Raw genomic sequence first — 16,736 nt, forward strand, 5'->3', positions numbered from 1 at the left:
GTGTGACTGATGGGTGGGGTGACTGATGGGTGGGGTGACTGATGGGTAGGTTGCCTGACTGATGGGTGGGGTGACTGACTGATGGGTGAGGTGACTGATGGGTGGGGTGACTGACTGATGGGTGACTGACTGATGGGTGGGGTGTCTGATGGGTGGGGTGACTGACTGATGGGTGGGGTGACTGATGGGTGGGGTGACTGACTGATGGGTGGTGTGACTGATGGGTGGGGAGTCTGATGGGTGGGGTGACTGACTGATGGATGGGGTGACTGACTGATGGGTGGGGTGACTGACTGATGGGTGGGGTGTCTGATGGGTGGGGTGTCTGATGGGTGGGGTGACTGACTGATGGGTGGGGTGACTGACTGATGGGTGGGGTGTCTGATGGGTGGGGTGACTGATGGGTGGGGTGACTGACTGATGGGTGACTGACTGATGGGTGGGGTGTCTGATGGGTGGGGTGACTGACTGATGGGTGGGGTGACTGATGGGTGGGGTGACTGACTGATGGGTGGGGTGACTGACTGATGGGTGGGGTGTCTGATGGGTGGGGTGACTGACTGATGGGTGGGGTGACTGATGGGTGGGGTGACTGACTGATGGGTGGGGTGTCTGATGGGTGGGGTGACTGACTGATGGGTGGGGTGACTGATGGGTGGGGTGTCTGATGGGTGGGGTGACTGATGGGTGGGGTGACTGATGGGTGGGGTGACTGACTGATGGGTGGGGTGACTGATGGGTGGGGTGACTGACTGATGGGTGGGGTGTCTGATGGGTGGGGTGTCTGATGGGTGGGGTGACTGATGGGTGGGGTGACTGACTGATGGGTGGGGTGTCTGATGGGTGGGGTGACTGACTGATGGGTGGGGTGACTGATGGGTGGGGTGACTGACTGATGGGTGGGGTGTCTGATGGGTGGGGTGACTGACTGATGGGTGGGGTGACTGATGGGTGGGGTGTCTGATGGGTGGGGTGACTGATGGGTGGGGTGACTGACTGATGGGTGGGGTGACTGATGGGTGGGGTGACTGATGGGTGGGGTGACTGACTGATGGGTGGGGTGACTGATGGGTGGGGTGTCTGATGGGTGGGGTGACTGATGGGTGGGGTGACTGACTGATGGGTGGGGTGTCTGATGGGTGGGGTGACTGACTGATGGGTGGGGTGACTGATGGGTGGGGTGTCTGATGGGTGGGGTGACTGATGGGTGGGGTGACTGACTGATGGGTGGGGTGACTGATGGGTGGGGTGACTGATGGGTGGGGTGACTGACTGATGGGTGGGGTGACTGATGGGTGGGGTGTCTGATGGGTGGGGTGACTGATGGGTGGGGTGTCTGATGGGTGGGGTGACTGATGGGTGGGGTGACTGATGGGTGGGGTGTCTGATGGGTGGGGTGACTGATGGGTGGGGGTCCTGTTGTGGTGGCACATGCTCTGTGTGGGCTCAGTGGAAGAGTTCATTTTGGGGGATGGGGAAGAGCGCTGGCTTCTGGAAAATGGCCAGTTATTGATTGATTTTGTTGTGCAATGTCATTGTGATTTTATCGTGATGAATGTATTTGTGGATATTTGTGATTGAGAAGGAGGATGTGAATTCCTTTTTTGTTCCGGCTCATGGTATCGACTCCCCCTCCCCCCATATTCCAAAGAATGGACTACCCTTTTTGCCTGGATAAGGAGATTTTACTGAGAGGGGCACTTTGCTGTAAGTGGGAAGGAGAGAGGGTGAGGTGAGGTGAGGTGAGGTGAGGTGAGGTGAGGTGAGGTGAGGTGAGGTACTTCAGACTGATGGATTGGAGCTCTAGTTCTAAAGGACAGGTGATGTTTCTTTTTTGTCATTTTTGTTATTTTGCCTTTTTCTTTGCACTGTAAATACTTTTATGCTTTTTCTAAGTTTTTCACCTCTCGTGCACTATGAACACCTTTGTACTGACTATGCTGTTGTGGCCTGCTGTCTGATTTTTAAAAGTGACACCTTCATGAGGGCATGAGGCCCTCACCAAAACCCATGGTGTGACAGCAGTTAGGTACCAAATGAATACCTTGTGCTGGTGTTCACTAAAGGCAAGGATGGACAAGACAGTGAAATCAGTGTGGTGTATTTGAATAGGCAAGGGCATTTTCAGATCAAGTGGGAGATATTGGGTCTCTTGAAAAACATTATAGTGGGATAAATCCCTGATGGGATCTACCCCAGGTTACTGACAGAGCAGACTGATGGACCATAATGAAGATATTTGCAATAGGTGAGGTTCTGGAGGACTGGAAAGTAGCAATGTTGTTTTTTGTTTAGGAAGGGAAATGGGGATAATCCAGGAAATGATAGACCAGTGCAGGGGATCCTTAGGGATGCAATTGGATGAATGTGGACGAATCAGGGATGGTCAGCATAGCTTTGTGTGGGGCTGGTCACGTCTTACAGACCTGACTGAGTTTTTTTGGGTTGAAAGTGAATAAGGATAGGGCAGTGGATGTTGTCTCTGTCGTCTGAGGTAAGGCACTTGACAAGGTCTGTGATGGTAGGTTAATCAGGATCCATAGTAACTGAGATCTGTAATTTAGATTCGGACTTGGCTTGGCTGCAAGAGACAGGGTAGTCTGGAAGGGTGTTGTTTTGGGAGGCTCCAGTAACCTGGTGTACTGCAGGGGTTAGTGCTGGGACTTCTGTTCTTGTCTGGATGAATATGTAGTTGGGTTGATGTTATGGTGGAGTTATGGAGAGTGAAGAAGGTTGTTAAAGGATGGAATAGGGTATAAATCAGTTAAAGCATCGGTAGAGAAATAGCAGATAGAGTTTAATTCAGGCAAGTGTGAAATGTTGCACTTTGGGAGGTTAAATGTAAGGGGATAATACACAGCTAACGGCAAAACCCATAACAGTACTGATGTACAGGTCAAAAATGCCAAAACACTTCGATAAAGTGGTAAACTCCAGAGATTCTGCAGATGCCGGAAATCCAAAGCAACACACACAAAATGCCGGGGAAACTCAGCACGTCAGGCAGCATCTATGGAAACGAATAAACAGCTATTGTTTCGGGTGAGACCCTTCAGGACTGGAAAGGAAAGGGGAAGACACCAGAATAAAATAGTGGTGGTGCTGGGGAAGGAAAGGCATGCTTGCGTCATCGCTAAGGTCACAGGGTATATGGGACAAGAAATCATGTTGCTGTTCTATAAAACTTTGGTTCGGCCACAGTATTGTATGTAGTTCTAGGGTATGAAGGCTTTGGAGAGGGTGCCAAAGAGGTTTACCAGGAGACTGCCTGGATTAGTGTGTACTAGCTATGAAGAGAGTTTGGACAAATGGATTGTTTTCTCTGGAGTCGCAGAGACCTGATAGTATACATGCAGAATATAGAATAAAGTAGATGAACTTGCCGCACAATTACAAATTGGCATTTATGATGCTGTAGGCATCACTGAATCCTGGTTGAAAGAAGGTTATAGCTGGGTGCTTAACATCCAAAGATGGATATTGTATCGAAAGGACAGGCATGTAGGCAGAGGGGATGGCGTGGCCCTGTTGGTAAAAGTGAAGTCACCTCTTTAGAAAGGTGAGATAGGGTCAGGAGTTGTTAAGTCATTGTGGACAGAGATAAGCAGTTGCAAGGGTAAAAAGACCCTGATGGGAGTTGACCCCCAAGCAGCAGTAAAGATGTAGTGTAGTCTACAAATTACAACAGGAGATAGAAAATGCATGTCAAAGGGCAATGTTACAATAGTCACAGAGGATTACAATGTGCAGATAGACTGGGAAAATGAAATGGCTTTTCTGAGCAGCTAGTGGTTGAGCCCACTAGAGGATTAGCTATTCTGGACTGGGTGTTGTGCAATGAGCCAGGATTGATTAGAGAGCTTAAGGTAAAGAAACCCTTAGGGAATTGTAATCATAATATAATCAAATTCACCCTGAAATTTGAGAAGAAGCTAAAGTCAAATGTAACAGTATTGCAGTGGAGTAAAGGGAATTACAGAGACATGAGAGAGGAGTTGGCCAAAATTCATTGGAAAAGAACACTGGCAGGGATGATGGCAGGACAGCAATGGCTGGAATTTCTGGAAGCAATTAAGAAAGCACAGGATATATACATCCCAAAGAGGAGGAAGTATTCTAAAGGCAAGATGATACAACCGTGGCTAACAAGCGAAGTCAAAGCCAACATAAAAGCCAAAGAGAGGGCATACAATAGAGCAAAAATTAGTGGGTAGTTAGAGGATTGGGAAGCTTTTAAAAACTGACAGAAGGCAACTAAAAAAAGTCCTTAAGAAGGAAAAGGTGAAATATGAAAGTAAACTAGCCAGTAATATTAAAGAAGATGCCAAACGCTTCTTCAGACTCATGAAGTGTAAAAGAGAGGCGAGAGTGCATATCGGAATGTTGGAAAATGATGCTGGAGAGGTAGTAATGAGGGACAAGGAAATGGCAGATGAACTGAATAAGCATTTTGCATCAGTTTTCACTGTGGAAGACACTAGCAGTATGGTGGACGTTCCAGGTGTCAGGGCTCATGAAGTGTATGAAGGTACCATTACAAGGGAAAAAGGTCTTGGGAAACAAAGGTCTGAAGGTAGATGTGTCACCTGGACCAGTTGGTGTACAGTCTAGGGTTCTGAAAGAGGTGGCTGAAGAGATTGTGGAGGCATTAGTAATGATCTTTCAAGAATCACTAGATTCTGGAATGGTTCCAAAACACTGGAAAATTTCCAAATGTCACTCCACTCTTCAAGAAAGAAGAGAGGCCGTAGGAAAAAAAAAATGATAGGCCAGTTAGTCTGACGTCCATATTTTGGAAGTTGTTAAGGATGTAGTTTTGGGTTACTTGGAGGCACATGATAAAATAAGCAGTAGTCAGCATGCTTTCCTCGAGGGAAAATCTTACCTGGCAAGTCTGGTGGAATTCTTTGAAGAAATAACAAGCAGGACAGACAAAGGAGAATTGGTTGATGTTGTGTACTTGAATTTTCAGAGGAGCTTTGACAAGGTGCCACACATGAGGCTGCTTTAACAAGTAATTAGCTCGTGGTATTACAGGAAAGATTCTAGCATGGATAAAGCAGTGACTGATTGGTTAGAGGCAAAGTGTGAGAATAAGGGGAGCCTTTACTCATTACCTGCTGGTGACTAATGGTGTTCCATATGAATCTGTTTTGGATCCACTTTTTTTCACTTTGTATGTCAATGGTTTGGATAATGGAATTGATGGCTTTGTTGCAAAGTTTGCATTTGATGTGAAGTTAGGTGGAGGAGCATGTAGTTTTGAAGAAATCGGTGCTACAGAAGAACTTAGACAGATTAGGAGAATGGGCAAATAAATGGAAGATGGAACAGAGTGTTGGGAAGTGTATGGTCATGTACTTTGACAGAAGAAATAAATGCATAGGCTATTTTCTAAATGGAGAGTCTGTGGTGAGGAAGGCAAATGCAATGTTAGCATTATTTCAAGAGAACTAGAATATATACAAGCAAGGATGTAATGTTGAAACTTAATAAAGCACTGGAGAGGCCTCACTTTGGAGTATTGTGAGCAGTTTTGGGCCTCTAATCTTAGTATGTGCTGAAAAGGGAGAGGGTTCAAAGGAGGTTCACAGGAATGATTCCAGGATTGAATGGTTTGTCATATGAAGAGCGTTTGATGGCTCTGGGCCTGTATTCACTGGAATTCAGAAGAATGAGGGTGGCCTAATTGATTCTATCAAATGGTGAAAGGCCTTGACAGTGGATGTGGAGAGCATGTGTTCTATGGTGGGAGAGTCTAAGACCAGAGGACGTTGCCTCAGAATAGAGGGGCATCCTTCTAGAATGGAGATGAGGAGGAATTTCTTTAGCCAGTGAGTGGTGAATCTGTGGAATCTGTTGCCACAGTCAGCTGTGGAGGCCACCTTTGTGTGTTTTTAAGGCAGAGGTGGATAGATTCTTGATTGGTCAGGAAACAAAGGAATACGGGAAGAAGGCAGGAGATTGGGGCTGAGAAGGAAATGGATCAGTCAAAATGAAATGCTGGAGCAGACTTGATGTGGCCAAATGGCCTAATTCTGCTCTTGTACAGTGCATATAAATGGAATTCACCCCCCCCCCCCGCACTGTGGAAGTTTTCATGTTTTAATGTTTTACAACATTGAGTCACATGGATTTAATTTGCTTTTTGACACTTATCAACAGAAAAAAGACTCTTTTATGTCAAAGTGAAAACAGATCTCTACAAACTGATCTAAATTACTCGTATAACAAATAATTGATTACATAAGTATTCACCCCCTTTAATATGACGCGCCAAATCATCACTGATGCAGCCATTTGGTTTTAGAAGTCACACAATTCGTTAAATGGAGACCTGTTTCTGGACACCTGTATGCATTCATGGTGTTTCAAGTGACTAGTGAAAAAATACACCTGTATTTGGGAAGTCCACCTGCTGGTGAGCCAGTATCCCGACAAAAGAACACACCGAGCAACTCTGCGAAAAGGTTATTGAAAAGCCCAAGTCAGGAGATGGATACAAGAAAATTCCCAAGTCACTGAGTATCCCTTGCAGTACAATTTTTTTGAATTAATTTTTTAATGAGTTTCCGCAATACAATAAAAAAACCCCACCAACAAAAAGGAGATTTATATAGTGCAAAACCAACATGTCTGGTGTACAATTCATAACAGTAAAGAAAAAGCACCCAAAATAAAATCATATAAATCATATGGAGTCCAGTTAAGTCAATCATTAAGAAATGGAAAGCATATGGCACAGCTGTAGATCTGCCCAGAGCAGGCTGTCCTCAAAAACTGAGTGACCGTGCAAGAAGGGGACTAGTGAGGGAGACCACCAAGAGACCCATGACAACTCTGGAGGAGTTACAGGCTTCAGTGGCTGAGATGGGAAAGTGTGCATACAGTTGTTGCCTGTCTGCTTTACCAATTGCAGCTTTATGGGAAATTGGCAAAGAGAAAGCCACCGCTGGAAAAAATACTCTTGTGAAATATCGGGTAGAGTTTGCCAGAAGGCATGTGAGACACTCTGAAGTCAGCTGGAAGATGAAGTCAGTTGGAAGTTGAACTTTTTGGCCATCAGACTAAATACTATGTTTATTATAAGTCAAATACTGCACATGATCGAAAACACACTATCCCTACCGTGAAGCCTGGTGGTGGCTGCATCACGCTGTGGGGATGCTTCACTGCAGCAGGCCCTGGAAGGGTTGTGAAAGTAGAGGGTGAAATGAATGCAGCAAAATACAGGGAAATCCTGGAGGAAAACCTGATGCAGTCTGCAAGAGAACTGCGACTTGGGAGAAGATTTGTTTTCCAGCAAGACAATGACCCCAAGCATAAAGTCAAAGCGACACAGGAATGGCCTAAAAACAACAAAGTTAATGTCCTGGAGTGGCCAAGTCAGAGTCCAGACCTCAATCTATTGAGAATTTGTGGCTGGAGTTGAAAAGGGTTGTTCACTCACGATCCCCATGCAATCTGACAGAGCTTGAGCAGTTTTGTAAAGAAGAATGGGGGAAATTTGCAATGTCCAGATGTGCAAAGCTGATAGAGACCTATCCACACAGACTCAAGGCTGTAATTGCTGCCAAAGGTGCATCTACTAAATACTGACTGGAAGGGGTTGAATACTTATGTAATCAATTATTTGTGTTTTATATTTGTAATTAATTTGGACCACTTTGTAGAGATCTGTTTTCACTTTGATACAAAAGAGATCTTTTTTTCTGTTGATCAGTCTCAAAAAAGCCAAATTAAATCCACTGAGATTCAATGTAAAAGAATAAAACATGAAAACTTCCAAGGAGGGTGCATTCTTTTTGTCGGCACTATATCTTATGATAGAAGTTCATTAGGTTATGAGAGGCATGGATATACAATTGGTATCTATTCCCCAGGGTAGAGATTTTGTGCACCATAGAGCATAGATTTAAGGTAAAGGGAAAAGTTTAAAAGAGATGGGTGGGACAAGTATTTTAACGCAGTAATGCTGGATTCCTGGAATGAGTTGGAACAAAGTAGAGGCAGTTATAATGAAGCTGTTTAATAGGATATGAAGCATATGGATAAGCAAAGAATTGGGATATGGGTCAAGTCAAGCAGGACTCATTTCATTTATTTCAGCATTGCATGCAGAAACTGTTCCTGGGTTCCAGAACCATGTTATGCTTCAAAATTCAAAGTAAATGTATTATCTAAGTACATGTACATCACTATATACTACCCTGAGTTTCATTTTCTTGTGGGCATACTCACCCAATCTATAGAATAATAACTATAACAGAATCAATGAAAGACCACGCAACTAGTGTGTTCGACCAGACTGCAGAAGACAACAAGCTTGCAAAAACAAAAAGAAGAAACAATAATAAGAAATAAATATCGCAAAAATGAGATGAAGAGTCCTTGAAAACGAGTCCATTGGTTGAGGGAACATTTCAATGATGGGGCAGGTGAAGTTGAATGAAATTATTGACTTTGGTTCAAGAGCCTGATGGTTGAGAAGCAGTAACTATTCCTGAACCTGAACCAAACATCTTAAGTTGTAGGGAAGTTGGTCTGGATGATGCCTGGGGTGTGGCCGCTGGGTGGGAGGGAGTAACATGCTACAGTCCTCAGAGTTTCTGTCCATATTTCATATTATGGAGTCAGAGGGAGGGAAGGAGACAAAATAGGAGATGTTAGAGTTGGGAAGAGAGAAGGGAAGGATAGCAGGAGATGGAGAAGAGAGTGAGATAGGTTGAAGTATACAAGTAGAGTGTGAGAGGGAAGGATTGGGAAAAAGGGAATTGAAGATAAAGCTGGTGAGAAAACGGGAAGAGCAGAGTCAGGTTTATTGTCACTGTCATGAGTTGTGGAATTCTTGTTTTATGACAGGAGTACAGTGCAGGCATAACAAATTACTCTGAGTTACAATAGAAAATAAATACTGTAAGTAAGTGCATCAAAGGAATGGCGATGCAGTGTTCGTTAGTTCATGATGAACTCATCGGAAATCTGATGGCAGAGCAGAAGAAACTTCCTAAAATGTTGAGTGTGTATCTTCAGGGTCCTGCATCTCCTCCCTGATGGTAGTTCGAGAAGCGGGCATGTCTGGGATGGTGAGGATCCTTCAGGATGGATGCTGCTGCCTTGAAGCATTGCCCTTTGAAGATGGCCTCAATGATAGGGAGGCTGGTGCTGGCTGAGTCTACCCTCGCTTCCCCCAGCGTCGAGGACATCTTCAAAATGACATCCTCAAGAAGAGCAGCATCCGTTATTAAGGACCTCCATCACCCAGGACACACCGTCTTTAGGAGGTTGAAGACACACACTCAATGTTTTAGGAACAGCTTCAGATTTCTGAATGCATAGTGAAGAAGAAGAAGAAAGCCCTTAACTCCGAGTGGAGTCATCGGGACGCTGTCATGACGGCGTTTTTTTTAGCAGGCTTTCTTACTTTTGCGAGGCCGAGTTGCTAGCTCGACACTCAACCCAGCACGGATGGAAAGCGTGCAAGGGAGCCGGCTGGATTCGAACTCGGGAACCTTCGCTCCGAAGTCTGGTGCTGATGCCACTACGCCACCAGCCGGTGAATGGATAGCGAACCTCACTATTTTCGCTCCCTCTTTGCACTACCTGTTCAATTTAACTTTTTAATATATATTTGCAATAGTAATTTATAGTTTTTTATGTCTTGCACTGTAATGCTGCTGCAAATCAAAAACATTCTGGTGATATTAAATCTGATTCTAATGTTGAATCCTGAGCCTTCATACCAGATGGTGATGCGGCCAGTCAGAATGCTCTCCACTGTACAGCTGTACAAATTTGCTGGAGTCTACTGAAGTATAGTTGCTGGCACGCATTTATTCTGAAAGATGCTGAGGTGTTGATGCCAAGGGACCAGAAACTGCTGAATATTCCACCAGTGATCCCTCGGTGTGCGAGGAGGAGGGTGGAATGGAGAGAGAGGGACTCAGGGAAAGAGAGAAGGGAAAACAGGGAGAGCAAAGGGATTACCGATAAAGAATGAGTGTAGGAGACAGGGAAAATAAGAGAGGAAGTGATGGAGATGGAGGGTGGAATGGGTTGCAGATAAGGAGGATGGAGTGACCCTCTATCTCTGTCTCATCACAGTCTCAGCCTCCATCCTGCCTCTGATGCCAGAGATCTCGCTGGAACTGCAGGACACCTTCTCCTTTCTGGACAGCCAGGACACAGTAGGGGATGGAGACTACGAATCCGAGTACCTGGGAGAGCTGGGCCGGCCCCTGCGCACCCCGGAGGAGATGGACCCCTCGGAGTACCTCCCAGCCTGCGAGCACAGCCGGGCCAGCGGGGTGGACATGAGCATCGAGTCAGAGTTGATGGAACGGGAGATGGACGAGGGCGGGCTGCAGGAGTACCACACGCAGGTGAGGATCCCACACATCCTTGCCTCATTCGCCAGACCTCCACAATAGCCTCCTCAGAAGATCCCTCATGGAAATGACCAAATGAGCCTGCCCTTCCAATCACTCGCAAATGAACCCAGCTCCTCTTTGAGTACCACCGGTGATCCAGCCTCCAGCACCCTCTGCAAGAACAACTGCTGATGTATCCCGGTTTCAAATGAACTTGTAACGATACCCCCTTACAGTGAGGGGCAGGAAATTCAGCATGGAAACAGGCCATTCAGCCCATCTACTCAGTGCTGACCATCAGCCACCCGTTCACACTAATCTGACTTTTTTCTTCCCACATTGCTCTCAACATCACCCCCCGCCCCTCCAGATTCTACAAACCGGGGAGCAATTCACAGTGGAATTTCACTCACTGACCCACAAACCTCTGGGATATGAGAGGAAATCCATAGGCTATGGGAAGAATACAACAGCACACGAGGCCAGGACTGAGCCCAGGTCTCTGAGCTGCAGGGCAGCCGCACTGGTTAGAGACTCTCCCATGAGTGAAAACATCCCGGCATCTACCCTGTCAGCACACACAAAATGTTGGAGGAACTCAGCAGGTCAGGCAGCATCTGTGGTGGAGAATGGAGACATTGGAGCAGAATTAGGCCATTTGGCCCATCAAGTCTGCTCCAGCATTCGGTCATGGCTGATCCTTTTCCCCCTCCTCAGCCCCAGGCTTTGTAATCTTTCGTGCCATGTCCAATCAAGAACCTAACAATCTCCGCCTTTCATACACCCAACGACCTGGCCCCCACAGCTGTATGTGGTAACGAATGCCACAAATTCACCACCCTGAGCCTGTGCCCGATGTCCTAGGCTCCCCCACTACGGAAAACATCATTTCCACATCTACTCTGTCTAGGCCTTTCAACATTCGAAAGGTTTCAATGAGATCCCCCCTCATCCTTTTAAATTCCAGTGGATACAGAACCAGAGCTATCAAACGTTCCTCATATGAAAACCCTTTCATTCCTGGAATCATCCTTGTGAACCTCCTCTGGACCCTCTCCAATGCCAGCACATCTTTTTTGAGATAAGGAGTCCAAAATTGTTCACAATACTCAAGGTGAGGCCTCACCAGTGCCTTATAAAGCCTCAGCTCATCCTTGTTCTTGTATTCTAGGCCCCTTGAAATGAATGCTAACATTGCATTTGTCTTCCTCAACATTACCTCAACCTGCAAGTTAACTTCTAGGGTGTTCTGCACAAGGATTCCCAAGTCTCTTTGCACCTCAGATTTTTGGATTTTCTCCCTGTTTAGAAAATAGTCTGCACATTTATTTGTTCAACCTATCCTGAGTCCCTGCACTCTGATTCAATCAGTTTAAAGACTGGCTTGTAGTCAAATTTTCATTTTTTCCCCATAGACCACCCAAGTTCCTCCAGTATTTTGTGTGTTTTGCTGAAGATTTCCAGCATCTGCAGAATCTTTTGTCAAACAACTCCCCAACCCCCACCCCCCCACCACCTTTTAGCTTTCTTCTTTATTTGAATGGAGCACAACTCTGCCTATCGTCCAAGGAAGAGACCTGAACACTCTGGTCTCTGTAGGACGGCATTCTCGTGCCAGGAATTAGCGTGGTGAATTGGGAAGGTCACTGTGTGGGCGTAGGGAAAGGGGAGCTGGGTGGATGTGTGGCGAAATGGGACGATGGATGTGGAGGCTGGGATGTTGGTGTGAAGGCGTGGAAGATGGGTGTGTGTCTGGGATGTTGGTGTGGAGGAATGGGAGATGGGTCTAGAGGAATGAAGAAGTGGGTGTGGAAGAACATGGAAATGGTTGTGGGGACTGGGAGGTGGTGTGGAGGAACAGAGTGATGCGTTTGTTGACTGGGAGGTGGGACTATCTGTGTTTTACCCCCGCTGATCTGTTTCCTCCCTCCACAGTTCCAACTCCAAGAGTTTTCGGTGGAACCTCCCTGCGAGGATGAGTGGGGCCCGGAAGAGGTCCTCCCACTCTGCCCTCCCTCCAGCCTCTGCTGTCCAACCCCTCCAACGCCAGATGCTGAAGTCTCTGAGGAGGAGGAGGAGAACCAGACTCTGCTGGGGCCCAGGGATGCTGGCTGCCGTGAGGGCCGTTCAGCCGCGGCGGCCCCCGCTGGACAGGGTGACCTCTGTGGTGGGAGTGTGGAGGAGAAGGACGAGGAGCCTCTGGACTCGGGCATCGCTGGGCAGGCTGAAGAGAGCGGGGAGTCCTGGGTCACATGCTCGGATGGACAAGACCAGGCATCACTGCTGGAGGAGGAGGAGGAGGAGGAAGAGCTGGGCGGGGAAGCCGCACCCGCGGAAGGTGGCGTGGAGGGGCCGCAGCTGACGGCAGCGCCCATGCGGCTGGAGAGCTCAGTGGTGGAATCGCAAATGTGTCGGGCGCTGCCGGTGGTGCCCCCCAAGCCCCACTACACCATGCTGCCACCTGCACTGAAGGCCCGACCGCGGCCACTCAGCACCAGCCCCGCTGCCCGCTCCCAAGCCTGGAGGAAGAAGGGCAGCCAGTCCTTCGACGAGGCCGTGGCCCGCCGACGGGACCAGCAGGGGGCCATCTCGCCGCATGACCGCCCCTTCACCCGTGGCGACTCCCTGCCCTCCAGCAGTCCCGCCCCACCCACCCCGCGGGACAGGCTCAGCCTCCCCCCTGCAGGCAACCTCCCGTCCCTGGACGGGGCCTCCCACACAGGGGTGGCGCCACAGTCACGCTGCCGCTCGCTGGCCCTCGAGGTGGGGGACTCGGAGTGACAGTCCCAGGGAGTGGGCGAACAAGCAGCGTGACCGAGGAGTAAGGGAGGGATTCCCATGGTGACGGGTGGGTGTGTTGGGTACTGAGGGGAAGCAAGGGGAGAGGCCCCAGACTCTGTAATCCGAGGCACCTGCTTTCTGTATTTGTAAAAAGCGCAGAAAATACAAAGAGGCTGGAATAAACAATCTGGGAGAAGACAGTTGTCTGACTGTGTGCTTGGTTTCTCCCCCTCCTCTCTTTCGCCCTCTTCTTTCTCTTTCAGACTTCTCGCTCTCTCCCCTCTTTTAACTCTTCCTCTCTCTTTTACAACCATCATTCTTTCATTTCCTCTCTGCCCTCAGCGGACAGGAACTTCTGAGAAGTTAGTTGAGGGAGGCTGTTTGTAGTTAAAGAGACATTTGACAATTGGGAAGACTTTCAAAGTAGGATGGGGAGATTTCAGGGTCAACATATTCCAGCTGGAGTGAAGGACAAGGCTATGGAGAGCAGAACCTCATGCAATATTCTATCTGTGGAGTGGACAAGGCTATCAGGACTGGAAATGCACACAACACAATATTCTACCCGTGGAGTGAAGGACAAGACTATGGAAATGCACACAATATTCTACCGGTGGCCTAAAGATTGTTTTAAGACCATAAGACAAAGAAGCAGAAGTCGGCCATTCGGCCTATAGAGTCTGCTCTGCCATTTTATCATGAGCTGATCCATTTTCTCCCATTTAGTCCCACTCCCCCACCTTCTCACCATAACCTTTGAAGCCCTGGCTACTCAGATACCTATCAATCTCTGCCTTAAATACACTCAATGACTTGGCCTTCACTGCCGCCCATGGCAACAAATTCCATAGATTCACCACCCTCTGACTAAAAAAAAATTTCTTCGCATCTCTGTTCTGAATGGGCACCTTTCAATCCTTAAAGTCATGCCCTCTCGTACTAGACTCCCCCATCATGGGAAACAACTTTGCCACATCCACTCTGTCCATGCCTTTCAACATTTGAAATGTTTCTATGAGGTCCCCCCTCATTCTTCTAAACCCCAAGAAATACAGTCGAAGAGCGGACGAGCGTTCCTCATATGTTAACCCTCTCATTCCCAGAATCATTCTAGTGTATCTTCTCTGAACCCTCTCCAACGTCAGCACATCCTTTCTTAAGTAAGGAGACCAAAACTGCCCACAGTACTCCAGGTGAGGTCTCACCAGCGCCTTATAGAGCCTCAACATCACATCCCTGCTCCTATACTCTATTCCTCTAGAAATGAATGCCAACATTGCATTCGCCTTCTTCACCACCAACTCAACCTGGAGGTTAACTTTAAGGGTATCCTGTAAGAGGACTCCCAAGTCCCATTTCATTTCAGAACTTTGAATTCTCTCCCCACTTAAATAATAGTCTGCCCATTTATTTCTTCTGCCAAAGTGCATAACCATACACTTTCCAACATTGTATTTCATTTGCCACTTCTTTGCCCATTCTTCCAATCTATCCAAGTCTCTCTGCAGATTCTCTGTTTCCTAGCACTACTGGCCCCTCCACCTACCTTTGTATCATCAGCAGATTTAGCCACAAAGCCATCTATTCCATAATCCAAATCATTGATGTACAACGTAAAAAGAAGTGGCCCCAACACGTACCCCTGTGAAACACCACTGGTAACCGGCAGCCAACCAGAATAGGATCCCTTTATTCCCACTCTCTGTTTCCTGCCAATCAGCCAACGCTCTATCCACGTATGTAACTTTCCCGTAATTCCATGGGCTCTTATCTTGTTAAGTAGCCTCATGTGTGGCACCTTGTCAAAGGCCTTCTGAAAATCCAAATATACAACATCCACTGCGTCTCCCTTGTCCAGCCTACTTGTAATTTCCTCAAAAAATTGTAATAGGTTTGTCAGGCAGGGTTTTCCTTTAAGGAATCCATGCTGAGTTCTGCCTATCTTGACATATGCCTCCAGGTACACTGTAACCTCATCCTTGACAATCGACTCCAACAACTTCCCAACCACCGATGTCAAGCTAACAGGTCTATAATTTCCTTTTTGCCTCCTTGCCCCCTTCTTAAATAGCGGAGTTACATTTGCAATCTTCCAGTCCTCCGGAACCATGCCAGAATCCATCGACTTTTGAAAGATCATCGCTAATGCCTCCGCAATCTCCACAGCTACTTCCTTCAGAACACGAGGGTGCATTCCATCTGGTCCAGGAGATTTATCTACCTTTAGACTATTCAGCTTCCTGAGTACTTTCTCTGTCGTAATTGTGGCTGCGCACACTTCTCTTCCCTGCCACCCTTGAGTGTCTGGTATACTGCTGATTTCCTCAGTGAAGACTGATGCAAAATACTCATTCAGTTCCTCTGCCATCTCCTTATCTACCATTACAATTTCTCCAGCATCATTTTCTATCGGTCCTATATCTACTCTCACCTGTCTTTTACTCTTTGTATACTTGAAAAAGCTTTTAGTATCCTCTTTGGTATTATTTGCTAGCTTCCTTTCATAGTTAATCTTTTCCCTCTTAATGACCTTCTTAATTTCCTTTTGTAAGCTTTTAAAAACTTCCTAATCCTCTGCCTTCCCACTAATTTTTGCTTCCTTGTATATCCTCTCCTTTGCTTTAACTTTGGCTTTGACTTCTCTTGTCAGCCATGGTTGCATCCTTTTCCCATTCAAAAATTTCTTCTTTTTTGGAATATACCTGTCTTGCACCTTCCTCACTTCTTGCATAAACTCCAGCCACTGCTACTCTGCTGTCCTTCCCACCAGTGTCCCTTTCCAGTCAACTTTGGCCAGTTCCTCTCTCATGCCACTGTAATTTCCTTTACTCCACTGAAATACCGACACATCAGATTTCGGCTTCTTTTTTTCAAATTTTTGTATCTCTGTAACATGGACATCCCTATTCCAGTGCCTTGTTGAAGGCAAGCTGCCACTTCTGCCTTCTGCATCACCCTCTCTCCTCCTGGTAACTATATACCTCCCCCTAGGTCAGTCTGTGATACAACACTCCCCAGGGCCCTATCATTCACTGTAAGTCCCACCCTGATTTCTTGTCTGAGTTAAATTCCATTTGCATTTTTCTTTCTCTTTCACAGTCAACGGAGATCCTGTTCTTCACCGTTCACCCTACCACCAGTTTTGGTGTTATCTACAGATGCACCGACCAGAACACCCGCAATCTCATGACAAACAACAGAGCACCCATCACTGATCTCTGCAGCACCCATCACTGATCACAGGCCTCACGTCCGTAAACAACTCTCCACCATCTCCCACTGGCATTCATGGCAAGAGGATTCGAGTACAGGAGCAGGGAGGTACTACTGCAGTTGTAGAAGGCCTTGGTGAGACCACACCTGGAGTCTCGGCCTGAAACGTTGACTGTACCTTTTCCTAGAGATGCTGCCTGGCCTGCTGCATTCACCAGCAACTTTGATGTGTGTTGATTGAATTTCCAGCATCTGCAGAATTCCTGTTGGTTGCTGGAGTATTGTGTACAGTTTTGGTTCCCTAATCTGAGGAAAGACATTCTTGCCATAGAGGGAGTACAAAGAAGGTTCACCAGATTGATTCCTGAGATG

General features: G+C 47.0%; 1 protein-coding gene across 2 annotated transcripts in view; it reads left to right on the forward strand.

Annotated features, from left to right (window-relative positions):
* The window catches only part of LOC134341283 (rho GTPase-activating protein 30-like), a 100,371-nt gene extending 87,032 nt beyond the window's left edge, over positions 1 to 13,339 (forward strand). For both annotated transcript variants that reach the window (XM_063039158.1, XM_063039157.1), the window contains 2 exons: positions 10,105 to 10,382; positions 12,306 to 13,339. In XM_063039158.1, the coding sequence (XP_062895228.1) occupies positions 10,105 to 10,382; positions 12,306 to 13,151 (1,124 nt within the window). In that variant the 3' untranslated portion in view covers positions 13,152 to 13,339. The remainder of the gene's footprint in view (positions 1 to 10,104; positions 10,383 to 12,305) is intronic.
* Positions 13,340 to 16,736: the final 3,397 nt, after the last annotated feature.

This window comes from Mobula hypostoma, assembly GCF_963921235.1.
Source record: "Mobula hypostoma chromosome 13 unlocalized genomic scaffold, sMobHyp1.1 SUPER_13_unloc_1, whole genome shotgun sequence".
Lineage (NCBI taxonomy): Eukaryota > Metazoa > Chordata > Chondrichthyes > Myliobatiformes > Myliobatidae > Mobula > Mobula hypostoma.